Here is a 15,022-nt window from a genome sequence, read left to right on the forward strand (position 1 = left end):
GTAGTATGTTAGGCAATAATTTCTTGCATTGTCAAAATTTTATTATTATTATTATTGTTGTTGTTGCTTTGTTTTGTTGTTGCTGCTGTTATTGTTAATTTTGCTCTTGTCTATATGACATGAGTTTTTTAACTGCTGGGTAACAAAAATTAATGGTTTAACTGAAGAATGAGCCCTTTTTCTTAAGTGCACCACAGCACAACATAGATCATGTCCTCTTACTTTGTTCCTGTTAGGATGGGTCATCAAATGGCACCAAGAACAGACACTACTAGGTAAGAGCAGGTCTAGTGACTGGGTCATGACAGTAGATTACAGAAGATGCCCACTCAGCCAGGTGTCTGTAATGGGACTCTGTTAAAGGAGTCTTGGAGATTGTTTAAAATCTAAAATCACACAGATACACCTATCAGCCACAACATTATAACCACCTGCCTAATATTGTGTAGGTCCCCCTTGTGCCACCAAAACAGCTCTGACTCGTCGAGGCATGGACTCCACAAGACCTCTGAAGGTGTCCTGTGATATCTGGCACCAAGGCGTTAGCAACAGATCCTTTAAGCCTTGTAAGCTACGAGGTGGGGCCTCCGTGGATCGGACTTATTTTCCAGCACATCCTGCAGATGCTCGATCGGATTGACACCTGGGGAATTTGGAGGCCAAGTCAACACCTTGAACTCTTAGTTATGTTCCTCAAACCATTCCTGAACAATTTTTGCAGTGTGGCAAGGAGCATTATCCTGCTGAAAGAGGCCACTTCCATCAGCAAATGCCGTTGCCATGAAGGGGTATACGTGGTCTGCAACAATCTTTAGGTAGGTGGTACATGTCAAAGTAACATCCACATGAATGCCAGGACCAAAGGTTTCCCAGCAGAACATTGCCCAGAGCATCACACTGCCTCTGCCAGCTTGCCTTCTTCCCGTAGTGCATCCTGCTGCCATCTCTTCCCCAGGTAAACGACGCTAGAAGATACTGCAGCTAATGTCTTTAGGTTAATATTACCTGAACTGTGCATTATGTTCTTTTAACTCAGTTCAGCATTATGAAGGCAGTCAAATAATAAAACCAGAGTACAGAGACTCACAGTTGAAGACTGATTCCTTACAGCAGAGGTTGGGCACTTAAGTCCTTGACCATGAGCAGCTGAGACAACTGCTGAGGTGCTCTTTTCCCCAGAGACCTCTTTAATATTTTACTTGTTTCTTATAAAATTCATCAAAAAATACCAGAAGAGATCATTAGAATCCACCTTCTGAAATGTTTGTGGGGGAAGTGCAGGACATACCTTGGTTTCAAAAGTTCAGACTCACTTAAATCCAGTGTCTAGAACACTGACAGTCAAAGTTGTGATGCACCAACCTTTTTGTGTGGCTAGGGTTAACCTTAAAAGTTTGCCAGTTTAAATCTCTGGAAGGGGTTAATTTTTATGCATCTTAATATAATTTTCCATTATAGTTTTGAGAATGAATGCTACTCATGAAGTAACACCTGCTTGGCTAAAAAAATGCACCATTTGGAATTTGCATTTAAGATTTATTCATTTAATATGCTTTTCTGCAAAGCAGCTTGCAATTGGTACAATATAGCATTTAGCTAACATGTTTTTCATCTATAGTTACAGTGGCAGAGACACCACCTATGGTCACTTATGTATACACCTGCATAACACACATACTCTGCACTTTAACCACCAATTCACTTGAAACATTTTTTGGACTGTGTGAGGAAACCAGATCACCCAAGGAAATCCAAGTGATCATAGAGAGAGCATATAAACCACACAGACGAAACAAGTTGTCACAGCATGCAATTTTGTTGTAGAGCTTGTTTTCCTTCTGGCAACAGGGTGATCATACAGCACAGTAAATTCTTCCAGTCACTTAAAGTATGTGCTAAGTACTAGATCTGTTAAAAACCTCAGACCTAGCTGCATCTTTTCTACTCTGTGCCAAGACTGTCATTCACAACTTGAAACAGCACACAGTTCCATGGGTCAAATATTTTATTTTATTGAAGAACCATCCTCAACATTGCAAGCTGAGATACAAAAATTCATTTTCACTCTGGAAGACTCAAACTTCAATGCTGCTAACTGGGTTTGTTTGCTGATGTGGTTAAAATGCATTTGAAGGGCAGAGCTGCAGGGAATTGGGTACAAGTGATTAGAGGGGGGCAAGGAGCAAGCGTTCACTTTTGGTCAGGAATGAGGTCATCAATAGACTCCCCGTTCTCCAGCTGCTTTTCCATCTCAATCAGCAAGTTCACACCATCCACCACCATCTGCACCAGCTCCACTTCAGAGAAGCCCAGCCGGTCAGCATTGGAGATGTCAAAAACTCCACCGACAGCAGCAGTGTCCACGCCACCTGGAGAAATCAAAGGTGCAGAATCCAAACTGAAGTTTAGCACTTCAGAGGACCTTTCAGGCAAAAATTTTCCAGCTACTTTGAGACACGAAGTACAAGGGTAGTTCAGAGTCAGATAAACATACAGGATAAATAGGTGGTTAGGCCCTCTAATCCTCATGCACAGATCACTTGAACATCTGAAAGGAAGCCCATACCTGTTCCACGCTTCTGAAGCCTCAGTCTCTTGAGAACCTCACCAAACTTGTCATGCTTGCTGAGGTTGGGCAGCTTGACGTGCACACCAGCTCGGAGGCCAGTACCAAGATTTGAGGGACATGTCAAGACATAACCCAGGTGCTCGTTCCACATGAATTCGTGACCCTTTTCCTTGAACAGGGCCTCAATCTAAAGAATATAAATGCTCAAATTAACAGCCTGCAAAGAATCATTCACTAGAATGTTACCCACACAAACTCTGGGTACCTTAGTGAGACCGGTACAGAAGCGGGTGAAGACCTCCCTCATGTTGCCTCCCTTTTGCATGGATATCACACGCAGGTGGTCCTCCTCATTCACCCAGACCAGGAAGGTTTTGTTGTCATTGTGCCTGATTGAGGGAGTATGAGGGTATACCATTTAAATTTAGATGTTAATGTGGCCAAGGGGGTAGATCATATCCTAGCATCACTCACCAGATTCCCCTCGCATCAGGCCAATCCCGTGCCATTCCAGAAGCCAGCAGCAGAGGAGAGACAGGCTTGTCAAACAGGAAGTGGTCATCAATCAGCTGCTGCTGTTCCTCCTCTGTCATGTTTTTCAGAGCATAGTATTTGCCTTTCAGGTCACCATCCAGGACACTTAAGCCTTCAGAAGGAAATGCAGCATCTTAGTTTCCAACACTGCACATGTCACTTCCAAGAATTGCAGTTCTGCTCAATTCCAGAGGGTGCCACTCACCGAACCAGGGTGCTTGAAAAAGGAATACTTACTATCAATGGCTAGGGCCTCAATGGTGCGTCGCTCCCCACGACTGCAGTGCGGTGGCAGGCAGAATCCATGGATGCTTCTTCCAGTCCGGACTCTGGAGCTCAGCACGTAGTTGGGATCCAGGTCGTCACCCCCCTATAGAGCCACAAGGTTAATTTAAAGTTGCTTAGGGGGCAAACGGCTAACCCACAAAGCACATTAAGGTAGAGAAAATGCACCTGTAGGTTCTCTGGGTTGAGATCAGTCTTGTGTTTATCTGTGGGTTTGTATCCACCATGTCGGTCCTCAATGACAGGGTCCAGGAGTTCCTTGAAGACATCATAGGTCTCCTCATCTCCAGCCACGCAGCCCACCGTCATGATGAAGGGATGTCCTGGAGTAGAGGTCTAGTCAGACTTTCATATCCCAATTTTAATCCACCCCAAGATCCCACCATTTCTCATTGACTGCCTGAGCATTCCTATATGCACATATGCCTCATAACCAGTGTACCCTGCTTCCAATAGGACACAGCAGCACTGATACCTACAAGCAGCAGGCAACAGAGCAAGCTGCAGACCCAAGACTGGCCAGAAGGAGGCAGTAATGCACCAGACAGCCTTGTGCTGGAACTGAACTGAACTGTGTTTTTGTAGATAAGGCTACCTAAAGTAACAAGCCAATCTAAGACTTTTCTACAGCTTCCATTTGCATGCACCAACCAGGTCCTGCCACCTCACCATGTCACCAAGACTACAGGTGTGGAGGACAGATATTAAAGCCTTCTCTGCAGGTAAAGGCCACATGGACCCTGAGAACAATCCACAATGTACCTTAATGCCCTGATGGAGCACAACACACCACTTTATGTACTGCACTCTATACTTGTTAAAGGCTGTCCCTTAACCCTTTGACAAGATCATAGCAGTGTATGGGAGCAAACGGACACACGGCACAGCACAACTGGGCTCACACTAACCTGGATTGTCAACGCCAGTCTGAATGACATCATCGAGAGTGAAGCCACTGGAAGTCTCCTTGTCCCGCAACCGCTCGTACATATCCAGGGTGAGCACCTTGGCCATGTGGTTGTTGTGCTTGCTGAGGTCGGGAAACTCCTGCTCCGCGGAGTAGTTCATCTTCATCTTGTTGTGGGTGTTGCCGAAGGGCATGATCGTGTCCACCTGGAAGGACGGTGAAGGTGACACGTTTCTCCGAACCAATAACCATGCATACACCTTTATGAATTATAACTGGGGACAAAGATATGTACACAAACAAAAAACTAATTTGCACACGAATTTTTCCTTGCATTTCACCACTACAGATCTAGTCTATTAAAATTAAATAAACCAACATACAATACATGGGGCATTTCATTCGTTAACTGACGTCTTTAGCCTGGACCTTGTATCCCTTCGTGTAAGAGCAAAAAGGACACGCAAAAGAATGAAGCCCGGGGTTGTAAAAATGTAAGGGGCTGCTCGGCGCCGCATGGAACGAGCGGCTCCCGGGACCTTGTAGAAGGTCGTTCAGGATGCCGTCCGACAAACGCCATTTCTCCTACAGGCTTGACTCACCACTGTTATACCTACATTTTTCCCGTTTTGCATAAATTAATAATTTGGGTGGAGGAGGGAATCGCATACGATCAATGTTTTTTTTTTTTTTAAAAAATCTACAGACTAGTACCACTAGACTAGTAGCAGTTGTTGATGATGGAAAGGAAGCGACGGTTTATTATAATTACAATCATGTTCGCTAGAATTAATGCACAATGATCAAATGCAATTCGTGCAAGTAAGGCTTTCTCTTTTGTTCTTATTTTTTCTGGAAGATTTCTTGCAGGATGCAAAATTATATTAACATGTAAATATTAAATGTTTCATTACACCAAGTAAAACAATTGGAGAGGGAACCATCCTACCTAGTGCCGATGTTACAATTCTGTAGGTAAAAGACAAAGCTCCTTTTTCAAACCCAGGACCGAACCCAGCGACGATAATCCTTGCGTCCAGAATAAAGTGTCCTGTTCTTTTTTATATACATGAAGACCTTCACTCTGATTGGTTGCTATTTGCAGTCCATTCATTTTATTGGCGCGAAGCGCAGAACCGTCATACACGGCTTTTAGCAATTTAGAAGCCCGTCTAAGGTCTACGTAACATTTTCGTTGACATGCATTCTCGGTAGATTTTAATTATTCTGAAGATAAATAAAGCAAAGATAAACTAATAAAATACAAAATAGCAGTTACGTTGAGAATGGTATGTACGTTGAAAGCAGCTATCATTTCAGGCACTTTCATTGTTGCTGCATTTACCTTCATAATTCATGCAGCAGCAATCCTGAAGTTCTGCTTAAACATGTTTAATCATGAGACTTACTTTTATGCTTTTACATACCTGGAAATAAATCCACAATATTTATACTACGGTATTAGCTATTGAGGTTAACAACAGCGAAATCCTCAGTTTTTTTAAAGTTTATATTTAAGAGTTATGAATAAAATCTTACGGCGCAGGGACGTGTACGTAATCTGCAGTTTTGTCTGAACTGTAGTGCACTGTGTGTTTTTATGAAGCTGACTTCTGGAGCGTCATCAGCTTGAGAAGGACTCACCTGCGCAGCTCATCTCTGCCATTGGATAATTAAAGATTTTCTCAGGTAAGGCACTTTGGGTTACCTGTAGCAACAAGTCCGTATTCTTTTGTAAGCTAGCAAAGGTGGAATTTATCTAATAACTTACCATTACAAATACAGTTAGTAATGCCAGGGTTTTTTGTGTTCTACTCTGGAATTAATTTTCTCAGGTCATTTGTAAGATGAAAATGAATTTGACAATTTATTTGATGCTCTAAGTGTACAGCGCTGGTATGCAACAGTACACAAAAGGAGTTTGGCATTATTTGCCATATCACTAAAACCTTATCAAACCAAATTTCTGGTAAAAATAATTACATACGATTCAATAACGTGTTTGCTGACAAATTTACGTTTACATTTCGTCAGAGGGTGTGAGATACAAAACAATACACTGAATGTTATTGTTCTACAAACTTAGCCAGACCTCAGTACATTATACTCTCCATATATTAAAAACATTCTTTCATGTAAATAATCTTTAATACTATCTTATATTTATTTTTGAGGCACGCTGAACACTTAGCCTAATTGCCACAATTAATGATATAGCCACATAGATTTTGGGGCCATCCTTCATATACATAACAACTTGAGGCCCCTTGTCAAGGTGCTGACCTACAGCTTCATAAATCATGGCCATGATGATGGTGAGCTTCATCTCCCTCTGTTGTTGCGCCTTGTGTTCAGGAGAGCTGCAGTGTGCTGATTCCCTGTGGTGTATGTTGGAATGGTTGTGGGGATCCAACTGGTCCTCCATTGTGTGACTGTCCTCTGCATTTATATTAATTCATTTATCTGCCATTTCACTCTGAAGCCATGTACAATGTGAAGTCACATACTGTGATTTATCAATTTAAACGTCTGTGTACTTTTCACTGGAGCAATCCAGTTTAAGTACCATCCTCAAGAGTGGACTTTGAATCTAGGGCTTTTGAGTGAAATATAGTAGCTCTAACCATTGCACCACCTGCTGCTTCATGTTGTACCCTCTCACTGTATCTGTTGAAATGATGAGGCTGGTCATCTGGGTACATTTTAACTACTGCTATCTTCAGGTCTGTATCAGGCAATCAGTCTGATTTTTTTAGAACATCTGGCTTTACAGGATGTGAACCATTTGGTCCAACAAGGCAATTGTTCTAGAACTACTTGAGCTCTTCATGTGAGAAAAGTGAAGTGTGCTGTCTCAGACTGTTCTTCAGTGAATGTGACCTTTCGATGCATTTTGCAGAACTAGCTGACTCATCACCTGAGTGTCCTTGTGTGTATGTGTGTGTCCAGTGCTGAGTGTGTGCTGCACAAGGTGTTGAGTGTTTTCATGCTTGTGTTTTATGATGTCCTTATCTGGAGGTTACCACCTATATTTTGCGTGTGTGTGTAAATTCTTCTTGTCTAGGTTCTATGCACAATGATGACCTTGATGTCTGTCTTTATGTGTGTGAGAGAGAGTGACAGAGAGGGAGAGAGAGAGAGAAAGAGAGAGACTGAGGTAGAATTCGCCAGGGATGGAGCAGGTGACTCAGCTCTTTCCTGTACAATTCTGAATTATTCAAGAGAGGAGGTGGGTGGACAGGTAGGTGAACAGGCTGGGTTTTGTCCACTGCAGCAATGCTTTCGAACAGACATCCAGGGGTTCTGAAATGTTACAGTAGGTGAAGGTGCATCCTGAAACAGGACTGGATCGTGCCCTCGCGATTCCCCACCATGTGTTCATACATATATTTGTGTGAAAGGCAGCAAGAATTCAGTTTTATAACTAGCTTGTAGTTTACAGTATCAGGGAGGTCCTGTTGTAGCCTTTAGGGAGATGGCTGATTGGATTCATTGTTAACATTAATCTGTATCTATTTTAAAAATGGAGCCACATTCAGTATAATCTTTTGCTGTGTATAACAATATAATGAAACATTCTGATCATAGTAAATGGGTAGGAATATTTGACAGGTATTATAAGGCTCTGCTGATACACATCCATACTGAAGGTACAAAGTGTCACTGTCAGCATAGAAGCAGCTGTGCAGTAGAAGGGTAGAGGGGCTTCATACTTGTGCTAATGGAGAGGTGCTTTTGACACTTCTGGGCTAAGTGCTGGGTCCATGTGAATAATCCCAAAGCTGCTGTTTCAAGTCACCTCCCTCCACAGCTTACCTTGAACCCATGATGTATAAACCTTCCTTCTTCACATTGCACCAGAGAAACTGTTAAAGGCGAAGTACATGCAGCAGCAGTAGCACTGTATGGATTTCCTCCAAGTTATCTAGTTTCCTTAATCAGTCCAAGGACTTGTAGTTCAGGCGAATGTGAATATGTAGTGTGTTTGTGGCTACCCTGCAATGGACTGGCACCACCAATCAGGGTGTAACCTTCCAGCCTTGCAACTATTGATTCCTAGATAGGGTCCAGACTGCTGTGACCTTGATAGTCAGATGTTTTTTCCTTGGTCTGGTGTGTGTGTGTGTGTGTGTGTGTGTGTGTGTGTGTGTGTGCGCGTGTGCGTGCATGCGCACATGTACGGTTGAACTGGATAAAAATAACAGCAATGTCTCTTCCTGTGGCTGTTATTTCTACCCCTTCCCTTTCCCATAGGAGGCAGGTGCAGTGTTTTCAGCAGGTTACTGTAAAGACATGTTCCTTTCAATGAGAAAAATTAAACTAGACTCTAAAAAACAATACTCTGAGTGTTTGTGAATGATTTCAGGACATCTAGTCCTCTAGGTGGCTGTATTGAAGTTCTGTCATACTTTGTCTGACCATTGTTAAATTAAGGCTCCATCACCCATTACCCATTTAGACTCACTGAGGTCAGGTTTTGCAGGCTGTTGAGGGATAGTGGCACCTGGGTGTTAGACAACAAACATCTTCAGCCAGGCTGAGGGTCGCCCTTAATCCTATGTAAGGGGGCAATGGAGATTACATGGAGATGTGAAGATTACAGTGCAGCAGGTAAGTACTGTAGATGGATGGATGGATGGATGGATGGATGGATAGATGGATGGATGGAAACTGTATTGATCTGAACAAAAATTGCATGAGGCTACAGCAGCATGCATTGTATATGCACCAAATGCCATCATCTGGATACCAGGGTGAGGGGTCCTCCTGCTGGGTTGTAAGCAGAAGATATTTTTTTGAACTTTCTGTGGAGACTAAAATCTAGTTGTTTGAGAAAATATCTTTTAGTACAATTTTTTCACAATGCATAAGACCCTTTGGTATACTATTAGGTGACAGCTGATGTTCTCAGTCCCCATCTCATTTTCTGTCTGCATATTTTATGCACAGTTTTGGAGTTTGTGGATAGAAGTGAAAGGGACTTGATGACCTCTCGTACTTGGTCTTAAGGGCACTGCTCTTTTGTGCTCCTCCTCAGGGGCAAGCGCATTGCTTCCCCTTGTCTCGTGACCTTCGCCTTTCTGATGCACAGTGGTAGAAGGGATATTTTTATTATTAATATTACATTTATATGTACATTTGCATTTATTTATTTAGCAGACGCTTTTCTCCAAAGCGACTTACAATGGATACTGTATAGTATTACCAGCCCACACAGCTTATTCACCTAGGTGACTTACACTGTCAGATACACTACTTACAATGGGTCACTCATCCATGCATCAGTGGAACACATCCTCTCGCTGTCACTCACACACTGTGGGTGAATCTGATCAGCATGTCTTTGTACTGTGGGAGGAAACCGAAGCACCCGGAAGAAACCCACGCAGACACGGGGAGAACATGCAAACTCCACACAGACTGAGTGGGAAATGAACCACATTCTCTCGCGCCACCCAGGCACTGTGAGACAGCAGCGCTACTCACTGTGCCACTATTATTATTATTATTTATTTGTGCCTTAACTGGTTTTCCTTTCATGGTCTGAAAATGGACCATTTGACAGTCTTCACTGAGAACTGGAGCCATGATAAACCAAATTCCCTGCCCCCACTTGCTGTACCTTCCTATTAACTGGAACCTTATTCATCAGGTCTGATTTTCATGCAAATGTGGGGCCACTATGTTCACCATATATTGTTCCCAGTGTTGCTGGGGGAACAAAAGAAATGATGTAATGAATAAACGGGTTTGAAGCTCCTTTCAGAGGGCCCCAACTCCCCCCCCCCCCCCATTACCCTGCTGTCTTGGCAGGGCTTTGACACTCCCACAAATGTTCAAGCCACACTTGGAGCGGGACTGGAGAACAAGAGGCAGGAGTAGACATGATCAGCACTCGGGACTGGAACATAAACACCTATGGAACAAACTGAGGAAACAGGGAACTAACGATTGCCAAGAGAGCACAATAGAAACGCTGATTAAGAATCCACAATCTATCCTCCGCTGCTTGCTCCTTTTATACCCCAGCAACTACCAGATTGTGAACAGGTACATAGATCTGGGCTAGCGGCACTGAGTGGTGCCTCCTCTGGCCCGTAGGGGTATTATCCCTGTGGGTTGTGGCAGGTAGTGCAGTGGTCATGCTTTTGCCTCACAATACTTGAGTTGTGCACTTCTGTGTACTTTCAAATTTGGCACAGGCCAACAAAATATGGAGAAAGACAATGGTAAATCATTCTCCTACTCACGTTCGAGTGGTTGGCATTAGTTGAATTTGACTTGACAGTATTTGCCCTACCCTATGTATTTCAGGAGGCCCTAGTAGGCCACATGGTTCTGTCCTTAATAAGCATATAAAGACACCTTTAAAATGGGGGTCATGTGACTCAAAAAAAGGAAGCTGTAACTTGGCCTGCAGAATTCTGAATCATTTATAGCCCAGGTCAGGTTCTAGGACTTTATTGCACTATTATTACTATGAAGTGTGCCACTGATATAGGTTTGGTGATTTTTTTTAAGTACTGCATTACATAGTCTATTTTCTAATCCAGTTCTTTACTGTGCTGTTCATTGATGTCACATTTTTTCAGGTGGATGTTCTAGTCACAGTACTTTACTCAAAATCCTGAGCTCTGCTGTCACATAGGTACTGATGCACACACACACACACATTTTCAGAACCGCTTGTCCCATACGGGGTCACGGGGGAACCGGAGCCTACCCGGCAACACAGGGCGGAAGGCCAGAGGGGGAGGGGACACACCCAGGACGGGAGTACTGATGCATATTTAAATAAATACTCTGCAATTGCTGAGGCCTCAAGAAATAAAATGTTCATTTTGTCATTTTATAACCTGCTTATGTTTTATAAAATTGGTTATGCTATTCTTCAGCTGACACTTTTAGCTGTAATAGTATCTTTGCTCAAAGAAATTCATTGTTAAGAAACTAATGCATTAGATTTTGGTAGGAATGTGTCTCAAACCCCTTTATTTATGCTTCTTGCCATAATAAAGGGTTCTGAGTAATTTTTTCTTTTGCCATAGGCAATATGCAGTGTACTGTAGGAAACATTACAACTAGTTCTACATTTATTATATTTATTTTGAGTAATTTTTAGGATATGCATGTTTGAACAAGATCATTGGTTATAGCCTCAGATGAACTGTGATAGTGAGGTAATGTCTGTAGGTACCATGTTCATGTTTTCGTCCGGAAGGAGAAGGCGGAATCAATTGCGGAGCACACAGGCGTTTATTTAGGGACTGGACAGGAACCATAGTCAAGGACAGGCGTGGGTCTTCGGACTGCAAACGTCGTTTATCAGGAAATCCAGAATCGTGGTCGGTGAACACAGGCAACAGGTCAAACACGAAAACACGGATCAGATCACAGGAAGGGAAGAGGTTTCGGGAGAAGGACTCGGGCGGGTGGAATAGGAAGAGGGAACAAGGATCAGAAGCGAGAAGTAGGCTGACTCAAAACGAGTGAGCTATCGGCGAACAAGGTTCCACATCCTTCTACGTTTGCTTCTGCCTAATATCCTGCCAGGTCCCTGGTGTGTCTGATTATGTTGATGGCATGGGTGAGGCATGACCCCCCCCTCCAGGAGCACCTCTAGACGCTCGTCTGGGACCCGGGGGGCGACCGCGGGACTGGAGAGCGGGCCGATCCGGATGGGCCCTGTGAAAATCAGAAACAAGGTCAGGATCCAAAATATCACGGGCTGCCACCCAACTGTGCTCCTCCGGCCCATAACCCTCCCAATCCACAAGGTACTGAAGGGTCCCTCTGTGGTGACAGGAATCCAGGAGCGCCCTCACTATGTACGCAGGTCCGCTCCAGTCGGGCAAGATTATCGGAGAGGGAGGCGCCGGCTGAGGCTGATGGAGAGCAGTGGCCATGGGCTTCCAGAACGACACATGGAAAGAGGGGTGTACGCATAAGTGCCGAGGTAGTTGCAGCTGATAAGTGACGGGGTGACTCGCCGTAGAACCTTGAAGGGTCCCAAGTACCTAGGGCTAAGTTTTTTGGACATGTACGGTCCTTGCAAGCCACGGGTGGATAACCTTACCCTCTGACCTGGTAGGATGGAGAGTGGGCTTCGTCGTCTGTCCTCCTGGTGTTTTAGTTGTGACTGGCGACGGAGAAGATGATTGCGCACGGCTTTCCATACTGTCTGGCTGTTCTTGTACCAGGCATCCACAGCTGGCATGTCACTGGGCTCCAGATGCCAGGGAAATAGCGGCGGTTGGTAGCCTAAAATACACTGGAATGGTGAGTGCCCAGTCGACGAGTGAGTGAGAGTGTTGTGGGCATATTCTGCCCAGGGTAAGTACTGCACCTACTGTTGGGGATTACCCAAACAGTAGCTTCGGAGAAATCGGCCGATGTCTTGTTGGAGCCACTCCACTTGCCTGTTTGCCTGGGGGTGATAACCAGAGGTCAGACTCACCATAATTCCTAACTTTCTCCAGAATGCCTTCCAGACCTGTGAGGTGAACTGAGGCCCTCGGTCGGATACGATGTCCTCGGGCAGACTGTATAGCCGTTAAACATGGTGGAAGAGAAGCTCGGCAGTTTCGAGGGCAGTGGGTAACTTGGGTAAAGGAACCAGGTGACAACCCTTAGAGAAACGGTCAATGATGGTCAGGATTGTAGTCTTACCTTCCGAAATGGGGAGATCGACTAAGAAGTCGAGCGCTATGTGTGTCCAGGGGCGTTTTGGGACAGGCAAGGGCTGCAGGAGACCGGCAGGCTTCTGGGTTGGTACCTTTGTTTGTGCACAAACAGGACAGGCCCGGACATAGTCTTGCTCATCCTCCTTTAGGGATGGCCACCAGTATTGCCTCTGCAACTGCTCTTGTGTCCGACTGAAGCCGGGATGTCCTGCAGCTGGATGATCGTGAGCCCATTGGAGCAGCATCTTTCGTCTTCCTGGGGGAACATATTGCTTACCCACCGGTCCTCCGGGAGGTACAGAGTTAGGGTCTGGTTGCTGCCCTTGGTTGACATCCCATAGTACAGGCCCCACCACACAGGTCCTGGGCAGGATGTAGTCAGGTTCTCCAGGGTGTGGTCTTTCCTCATGTAGGCGCAAGAGAGCATCCGCTTTGGTGTTTTTCATCCTGGTTACAGTGAAGTTAAAACGAGCAAAAAAGAGCGCCCACCTGGCCTATCGGGAGTTTAAGCGTCGGGCACTCTGCAGGTACTCGAGGTTCTTGTGATCCGTTAATATCAGAAAGGGATGTTTTGCACCTTCCAACCAGTGACGCCATTCTTCTAATGCCAACTTCATGGCTAACAGCTCCCGATTTCCGATGTCATAGTTTCGTTCAGCAGGAGACAATTTCCTAGTGAAGAAAGCACAAGGGTACATTTTCTCCGGTTTACCTTGGTGTTGAGAAAGCACTGCGCCTACCCCGGTCTCTGATGCATCGACCTCCACGATAAATGGGAGTTCCGGATGGATCTGGTTGGTGTAAGATGGGCGCTGAGGTGAAGCGGCGTTTGAGCTCATTGAATGCCTGTTGAGCCTCTGGGTTCCATGGGAGTCTGTACGATTTCATTGCTGTTAATGCGGTTAGCGGGGTGGTGATCAAACTGAAATTTCTTATGAACCGGCGGTAGAAGTTGGCAAACCCTAGGAATCGTTGTAAGGCCTTTGTAGTGGTCGGACACGGCCATTCTAACAATGCACGTACCTTACCCGGATCCATGGCGACTCCGTCTGGGGTCAGTATGAAACCAAGGAAGGAAATTCTTTGCCGGTGGAACTCGCACTTTTCCAGCTTGACATACAATCTGTTCTGTAGCAGGCGCCGTAAAACCCGTCTAACCAACTGAACGTGACTGTTAAAATCCTTGGAGAAAATCAAGATGTCATCCAGGTATACGAGCACCCCACAAGTTACCAGGTCCCCCAGCACATGATTGACAAAGGCCTGAAAAACACTTGGTGCATTGGAAAGCCCGAAAGGCATGACCCGGTACTCATAATGTCCCATGGTTGTACTAAATGCGGTCTTCCACTCATCTCCTTCTCGGATATGTATCAGGTTGTATGCACTCCTTAAGTCTAGTTTTGTGAACCGTTTTGCATCACGAACTTGTTCTAGGGTGGCTGTGATCAATGGCATCGGATGAGGGTACCTGACAGTGATGCGATTTAGGCCCCGATAGTCTATGCATGGTCACAACCCCCCATCCTTTTTCTCCACAAAAAAGAAACCGGCGGAGGCAGGAGAAGTGGAGGGTTGGATGATACCGGAGGCGAGCAGCTCTGTGATGTATTGTTGAAGCGCCTGCTGCTCAGGCTGTGACAGGGGATAAACATGACTACGGGGTGGTGTGGTACCTGGTAAAAGGTCAATTGCACAGTCCCATGGGCGGTGAGGAGGTAGCTCGGCAGCACGACTGCGGCTGAAAACAGGAGCCAGATCTTGGTACTCGGGTGGTATCTGGGTAGGCCGTGCAGAGTCGTTTCCCTCAATGGAGGTGGCCCTGCAAGGTAACTTCAGGCATTTTCCCTCACACTGAGTTCCCCAGTGAGGTCTCCAGTGCTCCAATCGAACACGGGCTTATGACATGCTAACCAGGGAAATCCCAGAATCACCGGAACATCAGGGGTGGAGATCAGATAAAACTGTATTGTTTCATGGTGAAAAGCCCCGATCACCATCTGAAGGGGGACAGTCTGGGAATCTACGAACCCCTTACCTAGG

General features: G+C 45.1%; 1 protein-coding gene across 1 annotated transcript; it reads right to left on the reverse strand.

Annotated features, from left to right (window-relative positions):
* Positions 1-1,990: 1,990 nt before the first annotated feature.
* On the reverse strand, positions 1,991-5,339 carry LOC108918078 (creatine kinase B-type). Its single transcript, XM_018725010.1, has 8 exons — positions 5,245-5,339; positions 4,297-4,501; positions 3,557-3,711; positions 3,341-3,473; positions 3,044-3,215; positions 2,835-2,958; positions 2,567-2,756; positions 1,991-2,369 (listed from the first exon to the last, which is right to left on the reverse strand). The coding sequence occupies exons 2-8, from the start codon at positions 4,487-4,489 to the stop codon at positions 2,191-2,193; spliced, it is 1,146 nt and encodes a 381-aa protein (XP_018580526.1). The 5' UTR covers positions 4,490-4,501; positions 5,245-5,339; the 3' UTR covers positions 1,991-2,190.
* Positions 5,340-15,022: the final 9,683 nt, after the last annotated feature.

Source organism: Scleropages formosus, chromosome 8 (assembly GCF_900964775.1).
Source record: "Scleropages formosus chromosome 8, fSclFor1.1, whole genome shotgun sequence".
In the NCBI taxonomy this organism is placed as follows: domain Eukaryota; kingdom Metazoa; phylum Chordata; class Actinopteri; order Osteoglossiformes; family Osteoglossidae; genus Scleropages; species Scleropages formosus.

What these genes read in the sequence shown, in the direction of transcription:
- LOC108918078 (XM_018725010.1), bottom strand. Translation starts at nt 4,489, where the DNA reads ATGCCCTTCGGCAACACCCACAACAAGATGAAGATGAACTACTCCGCG. An exon ending in GACTGGCGTTGACAATCCAG is followed by an intron (nt 3,712 to 4,296) that starts GTTAGTGTGAGC and finishes CCTCTACTCCAG; the next exon opens with GACATCCCTTCATCATGACG. An exon ending in CCTGATGCGAGGGGAATCTG is followed by an intron (nt 2,959 to 3,043) that starts GTGAGTGATGCT and finishes TCCCTCAATCAG; the next exon opens with GCACAATGACAACAAAACCT.